Source organism: Petromyzon marinus, chromosome 38 (genome assembly GCF_048934315.1).
Source record: "Petromyzon marinus isolate PM22_M1 ecotype Great Lakes invasive population chromosome 38, UKy_Petmar_22M1.pri1.0, whole genome shotgun sequence".
Lineage (NCBI taxonomy): Eukaryota > Metazoa > Chordata > Hyperoartia > Petromyzontiformes > Petromyzontidae > Petromyzon > Petromyzon marinus.
In genome coordinates this window covers 11240741-11261648 of record NC_133704.1, presented here as the reverse complement: position 1 = coordinate 11261648, position 20908 = coordinate 11240741, and the positions used below count along the sequence as shown (strand labels likewise).

Here is a 20908-nt window from a genome sequence, read left to right as displayed (position 1 = left end):
GACATTTATTTCGAATTCGGTAAAAAAAACAACTCAATATTGCAAGAGCCGCAATGCAAGCGGTGAATACGAGACGGTGGTCCTTCATAAATAACATCACAAAGCAGTTCTCGAAGAGCCGCATGTGGCCCTGGAGCTGCAGGTCACCAGCCCCTGGTCTGGAAGATCACGGAGAGTTTAGAGGGATCGATTCACAACCACGAATGTGAGTCGTGGATGAAATGCGCCTTGCAAATGTGAATTCTTATTTTATTATATGGTGATACTACAATTTATCGTATTATATGTAGTGTTGTAAATGAGTAAGGGCTTGCGCCGGTTTATTAACAAGGGTTGGTGACAATTTCCACGAGAGGTAGGTGCCCTACACTGGATCCTTCACGTGGACCCTCGGGTCTGTCTGTCCCCAGCTCGGCTATCTCTTGGGCTCTCTCTCTCTCTCGAGTCAGATCGGGGGTTCAGCCAACACCGACCGACCGGGTTGAGCAGCACCTTCCACGACTACAGCCGGCTTCTCTCCAGACTCCCTGAGCTCTACCCCTGGCTGGCTCTTCAACCGCTCTCCATCCCGGGCTCTCACAACAACCCCGCTTTCGTCACGGGGCTCCCCTTAAGTATCCCGAGGTGACATGACGTCATCGCACCGCACAGCGCATATGACGTCACGTTCCCATACTACCCCTCTACACATTTATAAGGTCTATGATCGCACGCTGTTCCATTGCTGAGCTTCAGGAAATAATTTTATTTTTCACAGAGGTACTATCCTGTACCAAAAAAAAACACTTTTATAGATGGGATTAAGTATATGCATGCATTTTATGCTCGGGGCACTCTGTATATTGAAACAATGGTGCAAGTATCTTAAATCTCCCCCCGCCGCCCACCTCTGTCATATCAACAGAGTTAAATGGGTTCACTACAGTCGATCGGTAGGTCGTCTCTGGTGGGGTAAAGTGTGAATACTTTTAGTGGAAGCCCATTCCATGAGCAGTGGCGCATGAGCAAGTAATTGCAGGGTGGCACCTTTACCGTTAGCGTTCATGAGGTCCAATATAACTGTATCATCTTTTAGTAAAAAAAAATATACAGTTACGTCACGATCATCATTGATAAATTTTAAACTAATTTGGAGGATCAATTTGTCAATTTGCCAAAAAAATTACTTGAGGGCCAAGCAGTGGCACAGTGGTTGGCGCATTGCGTTACAAACCTGGCGCACAGAGTTTCATTCCTGGCCACGGCTAACATCAGTGGCGAACGATATTTGAACTACTCCTGAGCACCTCCATCCCGAAACTGGTTTGATGAAGGGCTCTCCATTTAGAACGAACATTGTAATTATATTTCAGCCATTTGGTGAATCAGAAAACCATAATTTTCGCTTTAACAAATGCATAATTCACAATACAGGACATACGAGGAAAATATATATATACGCCCCCTTGATTATAAAAAAAAAACAGTTGAGGTGGTTTGGCACCTGATAATGTTGTTTTGTTATTTTTGCTTGTGCACGACTGCCAACTTAGCATTCATAAGTCATCTTAGTCTGGCTCTTTTAGTGTATTAACTTGCATGTGTGTGTGGATATATATTGTGGGCGGTGGAATTGTAATGGTTAGCATGTGCTGCGCTACAAACCCGTCAACCGAGTTCTATTCCTGGTCACGGCCAACACGAGTGGTGATTATCTGCACCGGTCATGCGCCTCCCCCAGGTTGACTCAGCCTCAAATGAGTACTTGGTGCGGTGTATAATTGACTAGCCTTTATAGATGCCTGCTAAGAGCACTTGCCCCAAAGGTCTGTTACGGCTTTAATAATAATGCTATACTGGGAGATCTTTGCCTTGTACATTTGCTGATTGCTAATGTTTGCATACACATATGAGAAATCTAAATAAAATGACATTATTTTCCAACCCTTTGTCAATCCACTGCCGGAAGAGGAGCCCCTCCCTATGCCGTTGTCATCAATTCGTCTTAACTTTTTTTTGGAAAGCCACCACCGCCCCTCCTGTGAAGTTTTCCTGACTTGCTTGGGAAGTTGGGACCGTCGTCTGGGATGTGACCTAAAAGACTAATTTCTCTGTTGTTCATAACTTTTTTTGTTGTTTGTTCTATTTGTTTTGGTGCCATTACTTAATTAAGTTTACTCATTTTTTAAATTTTGCTTGGGTAGAAGGATTTTCACTTGCTTTGGTCGTGGCTGTACTGTATATGCGATTTGATCCCTATACATAATGAATGTAAATCGTTATGTGATGCTATTATCATGAATGACGCTGTATAAAATTTAAGTATTATTATAAGATATATTTATTCTCCCATTCCCGCCCCCGAATCTTCAGCCCAGTATGTCAATACGATGCGGGGAAAACGATCGGACGGCGATGCAGGCGGCGCAACCCGGTGGTGTCCCGTGTCACGTGTCCCGTGTGCCGTGTCCCGTGTGCCGTGTCACGTGTCCCGTGTCCCTTGTCACACGTCCCGTGTCCCTTGTCACACGTCCCTTGTCACACGTCCCGTGTCTCACGTCCCGTGTCTCACGTCTCCCGTGTACCGTGGCACATGCCCCGCGTCATGTGTGCCGTGTCCCGTGTGCCGCCGTCACCGCCACCTGCATGACGTCGCGCGCGTCTCTCAGGAAGACGACGAGGACCGTGATGTTGTCGCTGGAGCCCGCGTCGCGCGCCGACGCCACAAGGCGGTGCGCCAGCATGGCGGGGTCCCCGTCGTTCTCGCGCAGGTGCTCCCCCACGATGCGCGCCGCCTCGTCGGGCTGCACCGTGTCGTAGAAGCCGTCGCACGCCAGCAGCAGGTAGTCCTCGCTGCCGTCCAGCGGGAACGTGGCACAGTCGGCGTCGCACGACACGTACGGCTTGTGCTCCATGTCGCCTGCGGCGGTGGCGGGGATGCAGGTGGAGACGCGAGCGGTGGAACACGAGGCGTACGGGTGACTTACGCCGTGTGCTGTGCGACGCCAGGCAAGACGAACAACAACGTGTGCGCGCGTGTGTGTGTGTGTGTGAATTGAATGTGTGGGGAGCGGTAGTGCGGCAGTTAGCGTGCTACTCTACGAACCCATGAACCCGAGTTGGATTATCGGTCACGGCCAACACCAGCGATGATTATCTGAACCAGTCCTGGGCCTCCCCTAGGTCGACTCAGCCTCAAATGAGTGGCTGGTGCAGTGTGTAAAAAACATCGCCACTGGGGAGATAAAGGTGGCCGGGCGTGGTGCTGGCCACCCACCCTCTCGTGTGCTGTGCCGGCCGTCATAAGTCCTCGCTAACAGCACTTGTTCCAACAAGTGTTCTACCGAGTCGATACCGGGGGATCTTTGTGTTTATTTTTTTTTATTGAACGTGTTATATTTTTTGTATTTGTTTCGTTTCCCCAACCTTTAACCCCAATGGGGTCAGGTTATGAGACCAATAATCCACTTGGAACTTTCGCCTGGTAGTGTCACCCTTTTTGTCAGAGAATAGTCCACATGGAAGCGGATATCTGAAATTTCTTCAAGTGACGACCTTCACAACAAGTCCTGACGGCTGACAGTAATGTTCGTCTCTTGGACAAAATCAACTGATATTTTGTTTTATTTGTCAGAGCTGGCATTTAGCTAAATAAAGCACAATGTGCCGTTAGTTTTGTGTGCAGACATTGGTGACTGGACTGAGACCAATCAAGTCACTAACCTTGGCTAACTGAATTCAAATCTAGGATGTCGGTGGTGGCTGCTCAGCGCTACAACCTTTGAGCCACCCGGCGGCCACCTCAAACGATCGATATGCTGAACTACGTGACCACGTGACCCACCGATTGCCCTCGACACGGACAGCGTCCCGTTCACCCTCCAGGCTCCAAACCAAATGACGCAGCCTCCGAGGGCCTCTATCCTCTTCTTCTCATCCTGCAGCATTTGGGCACACACGCACGCACCACCACCACCACGTCACAACATCACGTCGCACCGCAACGTCACACCGCAAGATCATCGTACTACGAGCACTCCACAAGGGTTCTCGTTCAGGCTGTACACCACTCTCATACCACAAAACTAGAAAATCTTCATTTCCATACCCGTACTCTTGTACAGGGAAATTGAGTTTTCAGGTCCATACAGCGTACAGCCGTTTCAATACGGGCAAAAAAAGCTCTATTTATTTGTGTTTCTCCCTTGTGATGGGACTTTGTAGGATAAAGGTTGAGATTTATAAGGGGCACGGGGTGACCTATAAGGTCTGAATTGGTCTGTAATAAGGTAGGCACTGATAAGGGGTTGATAGCTATGCATTTTGAATTTGGATTTCCACAAAAATTGCAACCCAGAGGTTGCTTAGATTCACTCAAAGAGTAGCTTCAAATATACATTGCTGAGTCTCACGTTAAAACACAATCTTCATCATTCGTGAACCGTGTAATTTAACTCCTGTGGGTGTGACACTATAGGCGATGCAAAGCCAGAACAGTTCTTCCCGTTATCACCAGTGTATACAACAGAAGACAAAAAGTTACTTAATCAACTCAAGACGCTGTGTCATCATCATCATCAGCACAATCCGTGGGAAAGAAAGCCCTTAAGGTGTCCACTGCACATTTCGTCATTTGTTTCTGCTTTCCTCTGCCTCGTGCCACTATGTATGCTGAAGTATTTTTAACACGTAGGCTTTCGCGACCAATAGTATATTCATAATAAAGGTGTTTGAGTTTTGATTTAAAGCTTTCGTGACTGCAGGGATTCATATTCTTGGTTCTTTCGGTAAAGTCACGTAGAAGGGAAACAATAAAATATCAAACAATATTTTTTTTTATTATTTTATTGTTTCCCTTCTACGTGACTTTACTGAAAGAACCAAGAATATGAAAAATTATAGATTATGTTTTTTTTATGTAGGGGGAGGTAAGGCGTCTGTTTGTCTCTGTGTGAGTCTCTCTTTGCTTGTGTGTCTCCGTGTCTGTGTTTTGTCTCTCAAATTTAGCAATCTTTGGAAGAACGTCAATCAACCAGGTGGGGTGTTGACTGTTGTGTTGGCCGACTCTCTGTGTTGTATTGCATTGTATTTCCAAGTTTACTATGTTTGTTTTCTCATTCATTAAGTACCTGATCACGATTGCTTGTGTTGCAATCGAAACGTCGTATTCTATTATTATTTAATTTAATTTATTTTATTTCTACGTGACTTTACCGAAAGAACCAAAGAGTAATTCCTGCAGTCACTAAAGCTTCGAATCTAGTAAGATACAACAGTAGCAGATAAACAACCCACACACACAGGGGCTGCGCTGGCAATGATGCGGCAGCACACATTTAAAAAAAAAACCATCTTTATCCCCAACTTTTCTTCATCGCACTATATTCTAAAAAAAACATTTTATAGCTTGATGACCTGCGTGGATTCCTGTCAGGCTGAGCGCCTCGCTCCCACCTGCATATCTGCGCGATGACGTCACCGTGCGTATCGGCGCGATTCGTCCTGGAAATTTATTTGTTTGTTTGTCACAGACCTCCGGGGAAGAACTTCAGCGTGAAAAAACCGGAGCGCGGTGGTGAGAGCGAGTTCACCTCGCGGTCGGGCTTGTGCGGAGACATGAGCTCCACGGGGCTGCCCTTCCTCACGAGGATCACCTGCGAGTCTCCGAGCCACGCCACGTGCAGTTCGTTGCCCCGGATCAGGGTCACCACGCCCGTCGAGCCGCAGCGCCAGTTCTGACGGGAGAGCCGCAAGCCGGGCAGGGCACGGGGCGCGCGTGCCGAGTGTCACAACGACTTACGAGCGCAAAACGGGCACGCGACCATCCAAAAAATTTTGGCGAATAATTGGCCACGTTTCCAGAGCTGACGAAAAGGCTTTTTTTTTAAAGCCCAAGATTATCCCCCCCCCCCCACCCACCTCTCAGGCCCCCTCGGCCTCTTCAGAGGGTCCCTCTCATGCCCCCGCCCCCCCCCCTCTGATTTTCCACAAATTTGTGCCTATTTTTAACGACCAGAGATGGATGATGGTGGGTTTTGTCAACATCTGAATCAATTATTCCTGGTTTATTAATGTGATGACTTGTTCACGGAAACCCTGCAGCCACTATAGACTCTGCACGACCTGAGTTTGGTGAGAAAAAATAAAATTATGACTGACTATAACCACATTTCAAGATGATTCACTGAACCGTGGAAGGTGGTGAATAGCTTATCAGTTGATTCAGCATGTTACATCTCATGAACGTCAATTACACTCCAATAATCCTAGTCGTCATCATACTTTATAGTTATCTCAATTCTAGCTTTTACTACTGTGTGCTATTTCTGTTTGCTTTCACAAAAAATAAAATTCGTACATTTTTACGTAAAAATACAACCCCGTTACAGTACTGTCCTGTACATTACGGATTGCAAAAAAAAATGAAGGCCACGCCAGTCACGGTGGTTGTTTGACCATACTTCACCACGCTGCTCAGTGCGGGTTTAGTGAAGTGGGGCCAAGGAATAGTTTCTGATGTCACTCGACACTGACGCTGGGCCGTGGCCAGAAATGTGACTCAGGCCACTGGGTTCACAGCAAAGTGCGCTAAGCATTGCGCCACCGTTGGTGGTTTAGATACCATCAAAATCAAAGGTGGAAAACATTTACTGACGAGCGAATATGACGTCCCAATGCTTGGTGTGTCAAATGTTAACACACCTCAATGGAAAGGCCTCTCGCACAGACTAATGATATAAACGCAGTGTTGTCAGGATGAAAATATCCCCTTCTAGTACCAGATTAGTGCGGCATAAGATGCAGTGTGGGTCACTTATAAATACATGGCCTCGTATGGCCAAAGATTGCCACCTCTGAGGTACAAAAATCCAGGATATATAGCGTGGAAAGAAGACTATCTCACGATATCAGCAGAGGGCAGAGCTACCCATAAATGTATTGTCTTGAGTGGCGTATGATCCTGCAACTGACAAAACCAGACCTTTTAATGTCCTGTGAAGGCTTGAGAATTTTTCAGCACAGCTATGTGAACAAAAAAATTGGCAACTAAAATTGTGAACAATACTCACCATTGAAAACCACACTGGCTATTGTGAACCACACCGACCATTGTAAACCACACTGGCCATTTGTGAACCACACTGGCCATTTGGAACCACACTGACCAATTACGAATCACACTGGCCATTTGTGAACCATACCGGCGATTGCGAATTACACTGGCCATTTCTGAACCACATTCACCATTGCGAACCACCACTGTTCTCTTGTGAATAACACCAGGAAGAGGTGGTCACTCCATTGTGGCCCCAGGGCCGTATGAAACGATGCTACGGCCCGGCCGTGTACGTCTCCCACATGCTAGTGAACCACGTCTTGCATCTCCAGACGCCTCGGCGGCGTCCTACTCCTCCAACTCCTCCAACTCCACACACCTCCTGGCGAGCCTTGAGCACGAAGCGTTGGTCCGTCTGGCAGAACGCCCGGCGCAGTGCCTCCAGGGGGTCGCGGCGAAACGAACCCTCGCGTGCCAGGCTCACGTGCAGGTGCGTTGCCGCGTAGATGGCGGCGTCGACGCCTCCGTGGCCGTCGAATATCGCAAAGTACGCCTGGTCGTCCTCCTCCTCCTGCGACACACGGCACGGCGCGCATGCACACACGGTCGCGCACCCGGTGCGTGGCGCGGGGTCGGAGCGGGCGGACGCCTTCACGTGCGGAAGCGGAGTGCGTGAAGGCTAACCAAATAAATGTCCGGGAGGCTCTCAACATGGGACACGTGGTGAGCTGATGGCCCCTTCCCTCTGCCATTCCACTTTAAAGAGCAACATTCACTCAATCAGTAGCCCGTCCCACACAGAGAGAAGCGGCCTCCTCCATCTCTCTGATGTTCGCCCTGCCTACTCATCATCCAATCCCGGCCCATTACCAATCACAATCCCCGCCATTTGCTACTAAGTGACAGTGACCTTACCACGGCCCTGTGTCAGGCCAGGTGCACTTTGAGGCCACGTGAAGTGTCAAAGGCTCGCTGACAGGAGGTCAAGGGACAGACTCAGGTGCCATGGGTTGACTGACTGAGATGACTGGTTAATGCACCAGCTGTACCCCCTACTATGACAACTTGCTGCGTTTTAGCCGCCCGGCGCTCCACTCGTTGTTGTGAGCGTCGCTCCTCTGCCCTCCGTTTTTGCTGGAGGGTGACTGACTCCAACTGCCCAGTAGCGTCCTTCACGAGCCTCCTTCATAGAAGCTGATCTTGACACCCCTGGTTCAAGTCCACTCAGCTCCACATCCTTCCGTACCGCATTAGTCCATCTCTTCTCCAGCCCATGTCATACACGTTAAGTTAAGCCCCCTCTATGCGGCTAAACAGAAGCTGCTTGGGCATGTGGTGGCTGGGCATGTGGGCGACATGACCCTGCCCACTACTCAGGTAGCCCCAGCCGTTGCCCATGTCGAGTCAGGCCAGAAAAAATGTAAATGCCTCAATATCTGTGCTTTTCTAAATACTTTGGGACACCTGAACATTGGTGGTCATAGTGGGACCTGTAGACAGTCCACATTTACATGACAGGGGCCATAGTCTCTACAGGTCATAGTCTCTACAGGATGGCCACTGCCTTTGAACCTGTACTCAGCAATTGTTTGTTTAAGTAAAAAAAAAAACACGACCAAGTAAACCCCCTGACTGCACCTCGCTGGTGAAGAGGGCGTTGAGGTCCTGGAAGATGACATGGCGGTCCTCCATCTTGCGCCGCGTGTTCTTGATGGCGTGCAGCGAGATCTGGAAGCTGCGGCGCTGGCGAGAGAGCGCAGGCGGCTCCTTCTGCCATGCCACGCACACCTCGCGCAGCTTGGCGAACACCAGGCGCGCCAGCTTCACCGAGTCGTACACTGAGGGGGTGTTCGGAAAGAGAGGGGGGGTGGGAAACCTTACTGCGGACCGAATAGGAACTTCCAAAACCTTTGGCGGGAAACCACACAGTGACGTTACCGAAAGAACCAAGAATATGAATCCCAGCTTTAAATCAAAATCTAACCACACAGTAGTCGACACGAAACTTTAATCACCATGCGTTCAACTACTTGAAAGACAACAGGTAACCGAATGCAGTGGTGTGGCCAGGTCCAAAATACTCCCCTCTAGCACCTGATTAGTGCAGCTAACATGAATTAATGGATTAACAAAAAATAAAAAAACATAAGTGTGCCAGCCATTACGAAGTGGTAGACCTCATTGGAGATAAATCTTGCAACAGTCGACACGTGACCTCCGAGGTCTTGCCCGCACATTAACCACCCCTCCACGCCCGCTGTCTAAAGTTAGATGATTTGTTTCTTGAAAGTTATACATTAATTAATTAGAGTTCTTAAAATTCAAGGACAGTACACTTTTCTGACTGCTACCAGTGATTTGGCGAGGCAGTGTTTAACTATTTTTGTACATCAATGCTGTCCATGGCCCTTATAACATCTGGCACATATAAAAAATAAGTCTCCAAGTTCAACATTAACACTATCTCACAAGAGAAAATACATAAATATGGCATTGTGAGGTGACTCGGTCGCCTCCATTATGAGGGCACAAACTGCTGACAACATTCAATGGCGATCAAAACAGTTTGCAAGTGTTTCTTGTTCAAACAAACGCTACATTGATCTGTCTGGAGGAAGCTGCCGTGGCGTAATGGTTATAAACTTGGACTCGCAATTTAGAGGTCACTGGTTTGACCGTGCAGCACAGCAGCTGCAACATTGGGTAAGGTTGCTTGAATCCCGCCCGTTTCTATCCAGCCAGCACTTTACCCGACCACAGCTTGCGTGCTGTGGTCGGGTAAAGTGTGGGTAATCCCACCGCTTCCAAAAGGTGTAGGTCTGCGTGGAAGAGTAGGCCAAAATTTGAATACCAAAGGCCCTTTTATGCCAGCAGTGGGGGTATAAAAGTGTCGGGTTGCACCTTTACACTTTACATTGATCTGCAATTGCGCGTCGGTGGTGGATCAAGTGCTGTTTTATATAAACGATGAAAGAGATGCCTTACCTTTTTCCATTTTTTTCCATTACCCACAGTGTGCTTTGGCAGCGCATAAATTATTTGGGCATCTTTGCTGACGCGTGTCGACAAGGTCAGACGAACGGCGCTTCTGGCAAATGGAATGGCTCCATTATTCAAATAGCCATGAAATTGAGTCAAATGCACAACGTGACATTGTAAACATAATTTAGAATCGTCTCTCTCTGGTTTGGGAATGCAATGTTCATTAAATGTTAAGTATGAGATAAGAATGGTTTGATGTCACAAATTCAAGCAATGTCCCAGTTTACTAATACGTTTCTGTATGACAGAAGCATGCTTGAATGACACCCGAGACAAAAAGAGGAAACATGTGGATGGGAAAATGAATGCTCATAAAGGCGTCACATTTACTGGTAAGAAAAATAAGCACGCTTGGGGAGGACACGTCGATAGGAGGGACAATCGACGGTGTTCTATAATAATTAGAATCAGAATAAGTATTTATACTGGAGGAATCCGATGAGCTATCAAGCTCTCTTTTTCCACAGATGTCCAATTAGGGAAAGCGGCAGCAAAGGGAGAGAGACGGCGCCCAGGAGGACGTCTGCTGCTGAAACGGAGCGACAAATTTTGCTCACGTGCAGCGCTTCATGGATTGTTACGTTGCAGGACCGATACCAACCCTGAGATACCAACCCTGACGCCTGTTATATATTTTTAGAACCGTGCGTTTAGATTATTCGGCTGCTGTAAATTTCCAGATGATAAGCCAGTTCATTCAGCTATCATTTGTGGCCAGGTCGCTTCTGAAAAATAAGTAATAGCTCAGTGGGCCTTACCTGGTAAAATAAACGTAAATATATATTTTAGCGATGTGTTTACCTTTACTATACTTTGCACCCCTATCGTGTTTTGTACTGTTTGTTGTTGTAACTTTCTGACCCACCTTTACTGGACATCTGTAAAAAAAGAGCTTTATAGCTCATCGGATTCCGTCAGTATAAATAAATATTCAGATTTTGAAATGACAATAGCTTGTGGAGGATATCATCCAGCAGTAGATTTTTCAAGCCTGATAATCATGATCTGTATGTTTAAACATGGCATGTAGTACCTGACAATACAAAACTTGAGATAAGAAGTGCATTCTACGATTTTGTGAAACTCCCATATCAGAACGGTTTGTGAGGTAGCCAGGAGATGGCAGTACTGCAAGTGTGTGAACCCATCCGTGTGCCGATAACTTATCCTCTAGTACTGGGGTCAGCGACCTGCGGCTCTGGAGCCGCGTCCGGCTCTTTAAGGAGCTGCTTCGTGACACCGTTGTTTATTAAGCACCACCATCTCATATTCACCGCAGTGCATTGCGTCTCTTGAAATATTTTTTTACCGAATTCGAAAAAAAATGTCTCTTCTTGTTATTTGGGTTGCCGACCCCTGGGATAGTATTCTCTGGAAATCAAGGCTTTCTTTTTTTGATAAACAACCAATTGTATTACTATTGTACCAAGTGGCGATGCTGGGCATAATCAAACGAAACAAAAGCTTAGGCCTCCAAGCAGCTCAGCAGCCCTGATTCATGAAAAATATATGGGTGTCTTAAATATCAGCTCAAATTCAAATCCTCATAAACACAGCATGCCAACTTACATATAAAATTAATGTCGCTCTTCTCTCGTATGCACATCTCTTTGATCATCTCACGGAAACTCTACACTGCATTTGACAACATTCCATTTATCTCACTACGTATGTATCTCTTGTCTGTATCGCTTCCGTTATCTCACGAATATTTGACTCATTAAAAGGGGGAGTGGGGGGATGGGTGGGGTACCCAAAAATATGTTATGCTTTGGGCCCCCCCAATTGTGCCCAGTAAACATCTTAACGCAAGCGGTTTTGAGGCTCAGTCAGGAGTTGCTGGATAAATAGATCACATCATTAACATGGTTATGGAAAGTATATCGATGTAAATTAACATGCGAGAGACCAAGAGGCAGACCTCGATGCAGGCAGGTAGAGAGATTCCATTGGCCTGATAATACACCGTACATAATCAATACACTGTACATAATCAGAACATGGAGCAAGGACATTCAGGGAATGCAGAGGGTTTTGGATCAAGAGAAAACTCTCTGTAGCTGACAGTAACATCTAGCATGGTGAAGAGGAGAAGGATGTATTGAGTGCACACTTACACAGTGGTTCCTCAGTGCCCTCCTTGATTTGTGCGGGGCAGAGACACGAGGACAGGTCAGAGGCCAGCACCTCGGCGGCCGTGGAGCGAGCCAAGGATGCAGCCAGGAGATACGGCGCATTGCTGTGGATTCAGGACAGGTAACAACCCAGCAGCATAATTACAAACAACCATAATAAGGGCATTTCATCGTCATCATCATTAGCCATCGTCCATTGGCTGCCTGGTGAAGACCTGTCCATATCATCATTAGCCATCGTCTCTTGGCTGCCTGGTGAAGACCTGTCCATTTCATCATCATCATTAGCCATCGTCTCTTGGCTGCCTGGTGAAGACCTGTCCATATCATCATCATCATTAGCCATCGTCTATTGGCTGCCTGGTGAAGACCTGTCCATTTCATCATCATTAGCCATCGTCTACTGGCTGCCTGGTGAAGACCTGTCCATTTCATCATCATCATTAGCCATCGTCTATTGGCTGCCTGGTGAAGACCTGTCCATGTCGTCGCCATCGCTCACATTGCTGCGATGCCACAATGTCACACCTCTGCACGTGGAATTATCTTTCGTCGCTCCATTTCCACGCATGCGGCTTCTTGGGCACATTCTGTCTCTAAGGCATCTGGAAAGTTATCTATCCAAAAAAATGTAATCATCGCAGTCTCCAGGAATGTTTACTCATGGGAAGGTTTGAAATAAGAATAAAACAATGAATATGGAGAGAGGGGGGGGGAAACCGGAGTACATGGAGAAACTTCCATGCATATGAGGCAATAACACTGAGAGCTCTTTACAGATAAAGGTAGATTCAAGTATCCTTTTCTGAACCACCACATTTGCCCTAAAACTCCTAACATTTCTTCCTGACTCGACGACTGAAACTGTCTCCTCTGTGGCCCACCCCCAAATCCCTCATCGCCAAACTGAGGATAATCAAAAATTACGCTGCCGGGCTTCACGTCCACGCTTGTAAATGTGACCGCGTCATCGCGATACTCAGATCTCTCCACTGGCTGCTATCCTGGATCGATTACAAGATCGCAATCCCCATCTCGAAGGTCCTCTATGAGCGTACCTACGTCTCCATTTCTCATCTCTCTCAACTCCTCCACACGTTGTCCCCTACCTCTCTCTCTCTTTCAACTCCCATCTCACTCTACTCTCCTCCAGGCACTCTGTGCTCCAGCAATCAAGGCTTTATCTTGGGGTCCCTAGGTAACATTCGCAAAGTAGGGAGTCGCTCATTCTCCTCCGCTGCCCCCATTGCCTGGAACTCTTGCCCTCCGCCATCCGTGATATCCACTCCGTGTGGACTATTTCGAGTCCGGGCTCAGGTCCCGCCTTGTTTCATCTAACAATGACTCTTTCTTCTGCATTAAAATTAATATGCCCCGTGTTCTGCACAGCGTCTTGATGTGGTTGCATTTAGAAGCCGCAACACGAATCCAAATTGCATTGTAGAACCCTGCAATTAGCAGCAAATATGAAAAAAAAATTTAAATGGAAGAGAGCGTAGGCATCAGCACATCGCAGGATGGGCCTTGCAACTCGAGTGATTCCCGTGATGGCTAATGCGACCGGCGAGATATAATCTGAACTCATCCAAGACTCCCTCTTTACTAATTCACGCTGACCAGCTTGGTGAAGTATGGTCAAACAACCCCAATAATCGACATGGCGTGTGGGGTGGCCGTCATCGAAATATAGCTTTTTAAAATTGAATGTAGAAGCCTGAAAGTCATAATAACTGAGCGTCCAGCACAGGTATGGGCACATACGGCCCAATCCGCCGCTGAATGAGGGCATCTCCATGCTCTGTAAATTGTGACCATACCTTTGTATTTGTTTATTATAACCTCACCATGCTGATCAGTGTTGGATTTCAAAACAGTGCAGGTGCCGCTTGTGAAGCAGTGTACATATTAAAGTCTGTAAAAAATAACTTCCTCCGCTTGCGATTGCATGAACCATTAAGACTTGGTTGTATTGGTTTCATTTGAGAATTAGCAATTTTTCATCTCTTTTGTCCAGTTTCGTTTGTACTGTCGGTCTTGCCCCTGCCTCGCTCATCTGATTGGCCTCGAGGTGACGCTTGCATATAATTGTAGTGACACCCGACACGGTCGTCTTCATTAATGGCAGTCTTTATTTCTTCCAGCACGAGACAGTCTTCAAAGATTCCCTTCACTCCAAGTGTCTCGAGCTCTCGCGTTTCCCCCCTCCTTATATATCCCTCAAGCCCCTTTCTCGAAGGTTCCTTGACCCACTTTCCCTCCAGCCAATCACCTTCCCACTTTCTCTAACGGATACCAACCGACCTCCTTGTCAATAATCCTCTGTTTCCTGCCCTTTTCATTTTGAATTTCTCCTCCAATCCCCTTCATCCATTTCCCCGCCTCTAACCAATCCCCATCCAGGCCCGTTAAGTACCAATCAGAGGGCTTTGTTTTTACGTCCTGAGGTGAGTATCGTTGGAAAGTAATACAGAATCAGAATCTGTATTTATACTGGAGGAATCCAATAAGCTATAAAGCTCTTTTTCACAGATGTCCAGCAGGGGCGAGTAAGAACGTTACAAGAACAAACAGTACAAAAACACGATACAATCTCGACATCATGTACAGACACCGTAAACGATGCATTCCCATGCTCACAATCGCAAACGTCGACGTGTCCGTAACATTTGCGAAACAGAAGATTTTACTTCAATTTATGAACCGAGCAAAACATCATTTTTCTCGTTCACCATGGTGGTGGTCACGTGTTTTTAGCAAACCACGTTGAGCACGTTCACGCTATTGCAGCCTGCAGAGCGGGCGGAATCCGTGTCTGTCATTTAATTTATGCCACGCTGCCCAAGCCAATGTGTGCTCGAAAGACGACGAAATGTGAAAAATCATAACGAGTAAAAATGTGTAACACGTTGTTCTGAAGGGTGTTCCTTGCCTATAATACGCGGGGCAAGCCGGTGACCTTTGCTGAAGGGGTCGTGGCACGCGAGGGGGTGGCCGGAACTGCTGCCAGCAACTGGTGCCCTAGGGCCTAGGCGAACAAATGCAATCGGCGCCCCAAACCCCAAGGGCAGATCTAGGCTGAGGTTTTTGGGAAACTGGGAAACATCTTGCCCCTAGTTTCCATTTAATGTCTTTGTAAGCGTTCTGGTTTTTTTTTTTTACAGAGGCATAATTATTCGGATTGTCCGTCCGTCCGTCTGTCCAACCAATACATTATCATAAATGTTGAGAAATGAATTATTCATATTTCCTCTGTACACGCACGGGAATTGATTGTATTTTTTTAATTTGTATTTTTCCCCCCTCGAATTTGGCGCCCCACTTAATTTGACGCCCAAGGCGACCCGCCTAGTTGGCCTAAATGGACGGGCCGCCCTTGACCACAATCTGATAATGAGAAAAAACCATGCAAGCAGTCTCGAGGTTATCCCGCTCAACATCAAAGGGACTCCTTCAAATATTCTTTGGGTCTTTCGGTAAAGTCACGTGGATTTTTCTTTGAACCTATCTACGTGACTTTACCGAAAGACCCAAAGAATATGAATTCCTGCAGTCACGAAAGCTTTAAGTCAAGACCCTTCAAATGTTACATCTAACTTTACGGGTCGTCGTAAATATCACAGCAATCTAACCACAGTGGACACGATGCATGAGAGGGTTAAACCAAGCGCTGCTGAGGAACACTGCACCACCAGTAGCACAGGCTGCTATAGACTTATGCACTACTAACTTAATGTTTTTGCTAGATGAAGGCCTCCCTAAACACCTTGTGGGGGGGGGGGGGGTGAAGGGGTTCAGGAATGCCCAGCAACCAGTCTCAGATATCACTCTCCACTCGTGTTAGCCGTGGCCTGGAATCTAACTCAGGTCATCGAGTCTTAATAGTGCAATGTGCCAAACAAGACACCGCTCCACCCAAAATAAGTTTATTTATGAAGTACACAACGAACATATAATTGTCGTACACATTTACAATTAGTTGAAATTATTTTTGTTTAATATTCGAGCGAATTATAACGAAGGATATGCATACATTAACCCGCTTACACCCCTCTGGCCTTCGCACCTGATTGGCTCACAAGTGACGACATCAGATCTACCCCTCTATTTAAGACCGAAACAGCAGGAGGATTTCTCCACAACTCTGGCCGTCCGCCTGATGATGCTGGTTGTAATTACCGGCGAAACGTCGTACTCGAATTGTAAACGTTGTGGGTTTACTCTCCAAAACACCGGCGTGCGACACATTTATATTTACGCGATCTAACCCAAAAATATCTATTATGGATATAACAAAGGATTGAATGTTCATGCGCGGGCAATCCAGCATGTTCCACGAGCCACCAGCTGATGTGCGACAAGTCGCCCCTTTCATTACAGAAAGAATGAACGCCCCACAACCCCCTAATTAATTTGCCACGTCCATGGAAACTGCCCCCGATGTTTCATTCAACGCCTGGGCCTGGTGGGGTTTATTTTAATTATTCCCCTCACATTTCGGTTACCATGGAAGGTGCCGCCTTGAGAAGAGGAGGATGCGTTTCAACAGCCGCCTGTGAATAATCACATCCCCCCCCTCGAAACCCCTTATCATTAACGGATTTTCTGCTCGTACAAGCAGTGCCTCCGCGAATGCATTCAAAAGAGAGCCCTGCTGCTTTTAATTACAATTTTTTTTATGTTGTTCTTGTTGTTGCAGAGGCAGTGCTGGAAAGAGAGTCGGAAGAGCGAACTGGTTGATGCGATCAAAGGAATACGGCAAGGCAGCATAAAACCAAAATAATTTATTTTGCACAATGTACGTAGCTGTCAGACACTCCCGGCGGTGGCAGCTGAACTCATCCAGAGTGACTGTCTTTGGCCATTTCATCATTACATCGTTACGGTTCGGATGGCGTCACGACATCAGGAGGGCTCGTTTTGAAAGAACGCAGCTATGTTTGCGCCAGGGAAGAAACAAACATACTCCCAATAACAGCTGTAAACAGTAAGTCATCATTATCTTAATAATTGTCATACTTTTGCATGATACGCGTGGCTCACGAGAATGCAGTCACGTGCTTGAGCAGTCAGAATCAGCATGATAATATTTATACTGGAGGAATCTGATGAGCTATTAAGTTATTTTTCACAGGTGTCCAGTAGTCACTTCAGACCTGCCTCAAATCTGACATCCACAAATCTATTCCGCTCAAACAACGGTCACAGTGTTTGCGTATGACTAATACATTTCGCAAGAGAATCCATTTCTGTATTCCACATGGAGAAATTTATTTGTATCTGAAACAATTATGTAAAATGCACACCTTGGAAAGACAAACGGTTTTCCTCGTCGATTTTACTCGGCAACACTAATTATGCACATTTTAATAAAAAAGAATACAACACGATTGAGCTAACATTCTATCATCATGAACCATGGTCAATCCACTGCTGGATGAATGCCTCCCCAAGCTACCATCTTTCGTGATTCAGCAATGAAAATAATCCACCCAGGACCTTGGGTTGTTTGATCGTCTGTCATTTCAGAATTCAAATAGTTTGAAGAAAAAATATAGAAAATTCGGCCATTTTAAATAATACAAAAAAGCAATTACAATAGCGAAACCTTAATTAGCATATTCTGCAGAAAAGACCCCCCCCCCCCCCACAACGCTGGGTGCTGCATTTCTTATTTTAGACCAAAGCTGTATTCTGTCTCGGCGCAACAATGACTCACCGCTGTTTTGGCTCATCTTTGCACAAACACATTCGCCTTTTGGCTCTTTTTTTGCTGATGGAGCAATAACTGCTCCTTTATATTTCAATTGCCGCGCCAGGAGATTGGACCAGAGACCTCAAAGATTGGAAGTCCAATTTGCTCAGCATTACACCACGGTAGTATGCCCAGTACGCTTCACCAACTCAATGTCTCCTGTCCCCAAAATCTAAACCCCAAGCTCATTAATGCACTAAAATGTAAGTGTCAAAAAATAACTATGGTGGTGGTAGTGAGGCTTTGGATTGAAATCACCCGCTGCTTTTTTTTTACTGCTGGACGGACGGAAGAAATTGGGAAGATTACGAGAAACTTGGGACCGTTAATTTTCAAATGCCATGCCATTACATCGAATAGAATCGTTGACGACCGGATTCCAAGTCCACCGCGCTCGCAAAACTATTTATAGGGATGGCCGTGTCACAACCGTGGGGGGAGATGGCAGTGGTGTGGCAGGGGTGGGAAAGGTATCCACCAAGGTGACACATATCCCCACCGTAAATATTTTATGGGGCTATTCAGTGAGAACAGTTGCCCTTTTTGTAGCAGCTCACTTGGAGGAGGGGGTGGGGGTGGGGCAGCAATTATAGAGGCGAGCTCATGTAGGCCGTTGCCAGATCAGTGTAGGACAAGGCCAGTGTGCACGCAAATGGGTGTACGTGCCACGGCGCTGCAGGCTTTTTGCTGATCCGCCGCTGGATGAGGGCCTCCCCACGCCGTGCAGGTTTAGGGATTATTATTATTATTTATATCATGGTTGCTGAGCACAAGGCCCAAAGGGCCAAAATGCCAAGCTATTGGTGACAAACAGTGGCAGCAAAGGTGCAATTAGATGTGAGTTTCAATAACACGTTTCGGGAATTGATCAAGGTTGTATGAACTTGGGAATAAAGAGACGATGGGAGGAAATTCTGAGATCAAACAGTGGTGGAAAATAAGCAGAATTTAAATTGCAGCCAGTGCAGTGCGGAGCGCAGATGCGGGAGTGTGGAAGTACAATTAATGTATCCGTACTGTCATCCACCGCATAGCTTCCGCAAGCTCAGTGACGACCTGCTTGTGCAAGGTGAGCTTTCCCCCCCCCCGAGCACCATCCAGTTCTTCAGATTTATTTTTAAGGTTGCACCGCGGGCTGCTCGGCACGGTTGCCCGACGTTTTTGCTCCACGTGCCGCGCGAACTTCTTCCAGAGCCGAGATTGAGCGGCGCACGTTCGCCGTACAAGGTGCCTGGGAGTCTCCCTCTCCTCGCACGCCATCGACAAAGCGTTGAGTCTCCCTCTCCTCGCACGCCGTCGACAAAGCGTTGAGTCTCCCTCTCCTCGCACGCCGTCGACAAAGCGTTGAGTCTCCCTCTCCTCGCACGCCGTCGACAAAGCGTTGAGTCTCCCTCTCCTCGCACGCCGGCGACAAAGCGTTGCGCAGCGAGCGGCACTCTTTTGACGCGCGCTGCATTGCCGAGCGGTCTCGCGCTCGTTGCTCGAGAGACCCATTCAGCGGGGCTCGAAAGCCATTCAGCAGCGGGCCGTCGACAGGACGCATCAGGAAGGACGGCTTCAACAAACTGCCCATTGTGACGTAATCAGTCGGGAGACCTCGTTTCCATTTAAGCCGCGGTTGTTTTTCGTAAGGCAGCAATGCCAAGCGAAGTTGCCGTGACGTGAATGCTGAGGAGGCAGGTTGCCCCCCCCACCACCACCCTGCTCGAGGGTCGTGCGGTTGCCACCATTGCTGGCTGGGCGGAGATGCGCACTACTCGTTTGAGCAAAAGGAGAATATGTAAAATATATCTGTATTATTCTTCTAGATTTGAAGCTTTCGTGACTGCAAGGATCCACACTCTTTGGTTCTATTCGGTAAAGTCACGTAGGTAAAAAACAAACAAAATAAAACAACATTTTTTTTATTTTTTACCAACGTGACTTTACCGAATAGAACCAAAGAGTATACAATTCTTACTTGTCAAAAATGTGGTCTCTGTTCGAATAAAAAGTAACAAAACTCAAGTGTAGTGAGTTCACCGGGTCTCACACACTGCAGCAAAAAAAGTCTCATGTTTCATTTGATTCTGTACATAGTGTGTGTGCTCGACTTGTCACCCGATGAAGATTACTTTTTGTATGCAGAGCAGATAGATAACTGCTGCCCCCTCTCTCCTGTGTGGATCAAAGGTCACCCGAAGGGCACCTTAAGAGGCAGCTCTGTGATGTCCACTTCTGTGGGACGTTGTCTGACATGAAGAAGGATTTTCGCTGCTTTGCGAGAGTACCCGGATGGACGTTTCTGTCTCAAAGGGTCTGACACCGATGGTTACGATCGGGATCAAACTGGGGACAGATTTATTAAATATTTGTACGCGTATATATCTTTTTTTTAGAAAAAATTGGATGTAGCAAACAATGCGGCTAGTGAAGGCTTGGTTACCAGTTTCTCTTTTTTTCTGCCAGCTCTTCCGTCGTCCGTTGCGAGAGAATTATGTAAGGACGCATTTTCAGCGGTGAGGATAGACTAGTGTAAGTCCCAAAGCTTAAGAAATTACCATGCCATGTGTGCTTGTCTGTCAGACCTCGTTGATAATCCTTCATTAGCCAACCTGTCATTGTGCATATTTTTGGATTAAGAGGCTATACAAAAAAAATAAGCAAATCAAATAAATTCCACCTATTCTCGATCTACTAATGAATGAAGGTCTTCCCACGTCACGGAGGATTTTTGACCATACTTCACCAAGCTGGTCAGTGCAGGTTGGTGGGGGAGGGGGGGTGAGCGCGACTGGTTCTGATATCACTCGCCACTAATGTTAGCCAAGACCAGGAATTTAATTTCGGCTACCGGCTTTAGGGTGCAGTGCACTAATCACTGATCCACCGCTTCATCTCGAAGAAGCAATATGAGAATAACAAATGAGAGAGACAAGCCAGAGTATATTTAAAATTATTATT

General features: G+C 46.8%; 1 protein-coding gene across 2 annotated transcripts in view; it reads right to left on the bottom strand.

The window, feature by feature from the left end:
• Positions 1-20908, bottom strand: part of LOC116950118 (uncharacterized) — a 79186-nt gene that overhangs the window by 7874 nt on the left and 50404 nt on the right. For both annotated transcript variants that reach the window (XM_032967588.2, XM_032967589.2), the window contains 6 exons: positions 12196-12317; positions 8675-8874; positions 7416-7607; positions 5571-5714; positions 3824-3917; positions 2622-2899 (listed from right to left, as the gene is read on the bottom strand). In XM_032967588.2, the coding sequence (XP_032823479.2) occupies positions 2622-2899; positions 3824-3917; positions 5571-5714; positions 7416-7607; positions 8675-8874; positions 12196-12317 (1030 nt within the window). The remainder of the gene's footprint in view (positions 1-2621; positions 2900-3823; positions 3918-5570; positions 5715-7415; positions 7608-8674; positions 8875-12195; positions 12318-20908) is intronic.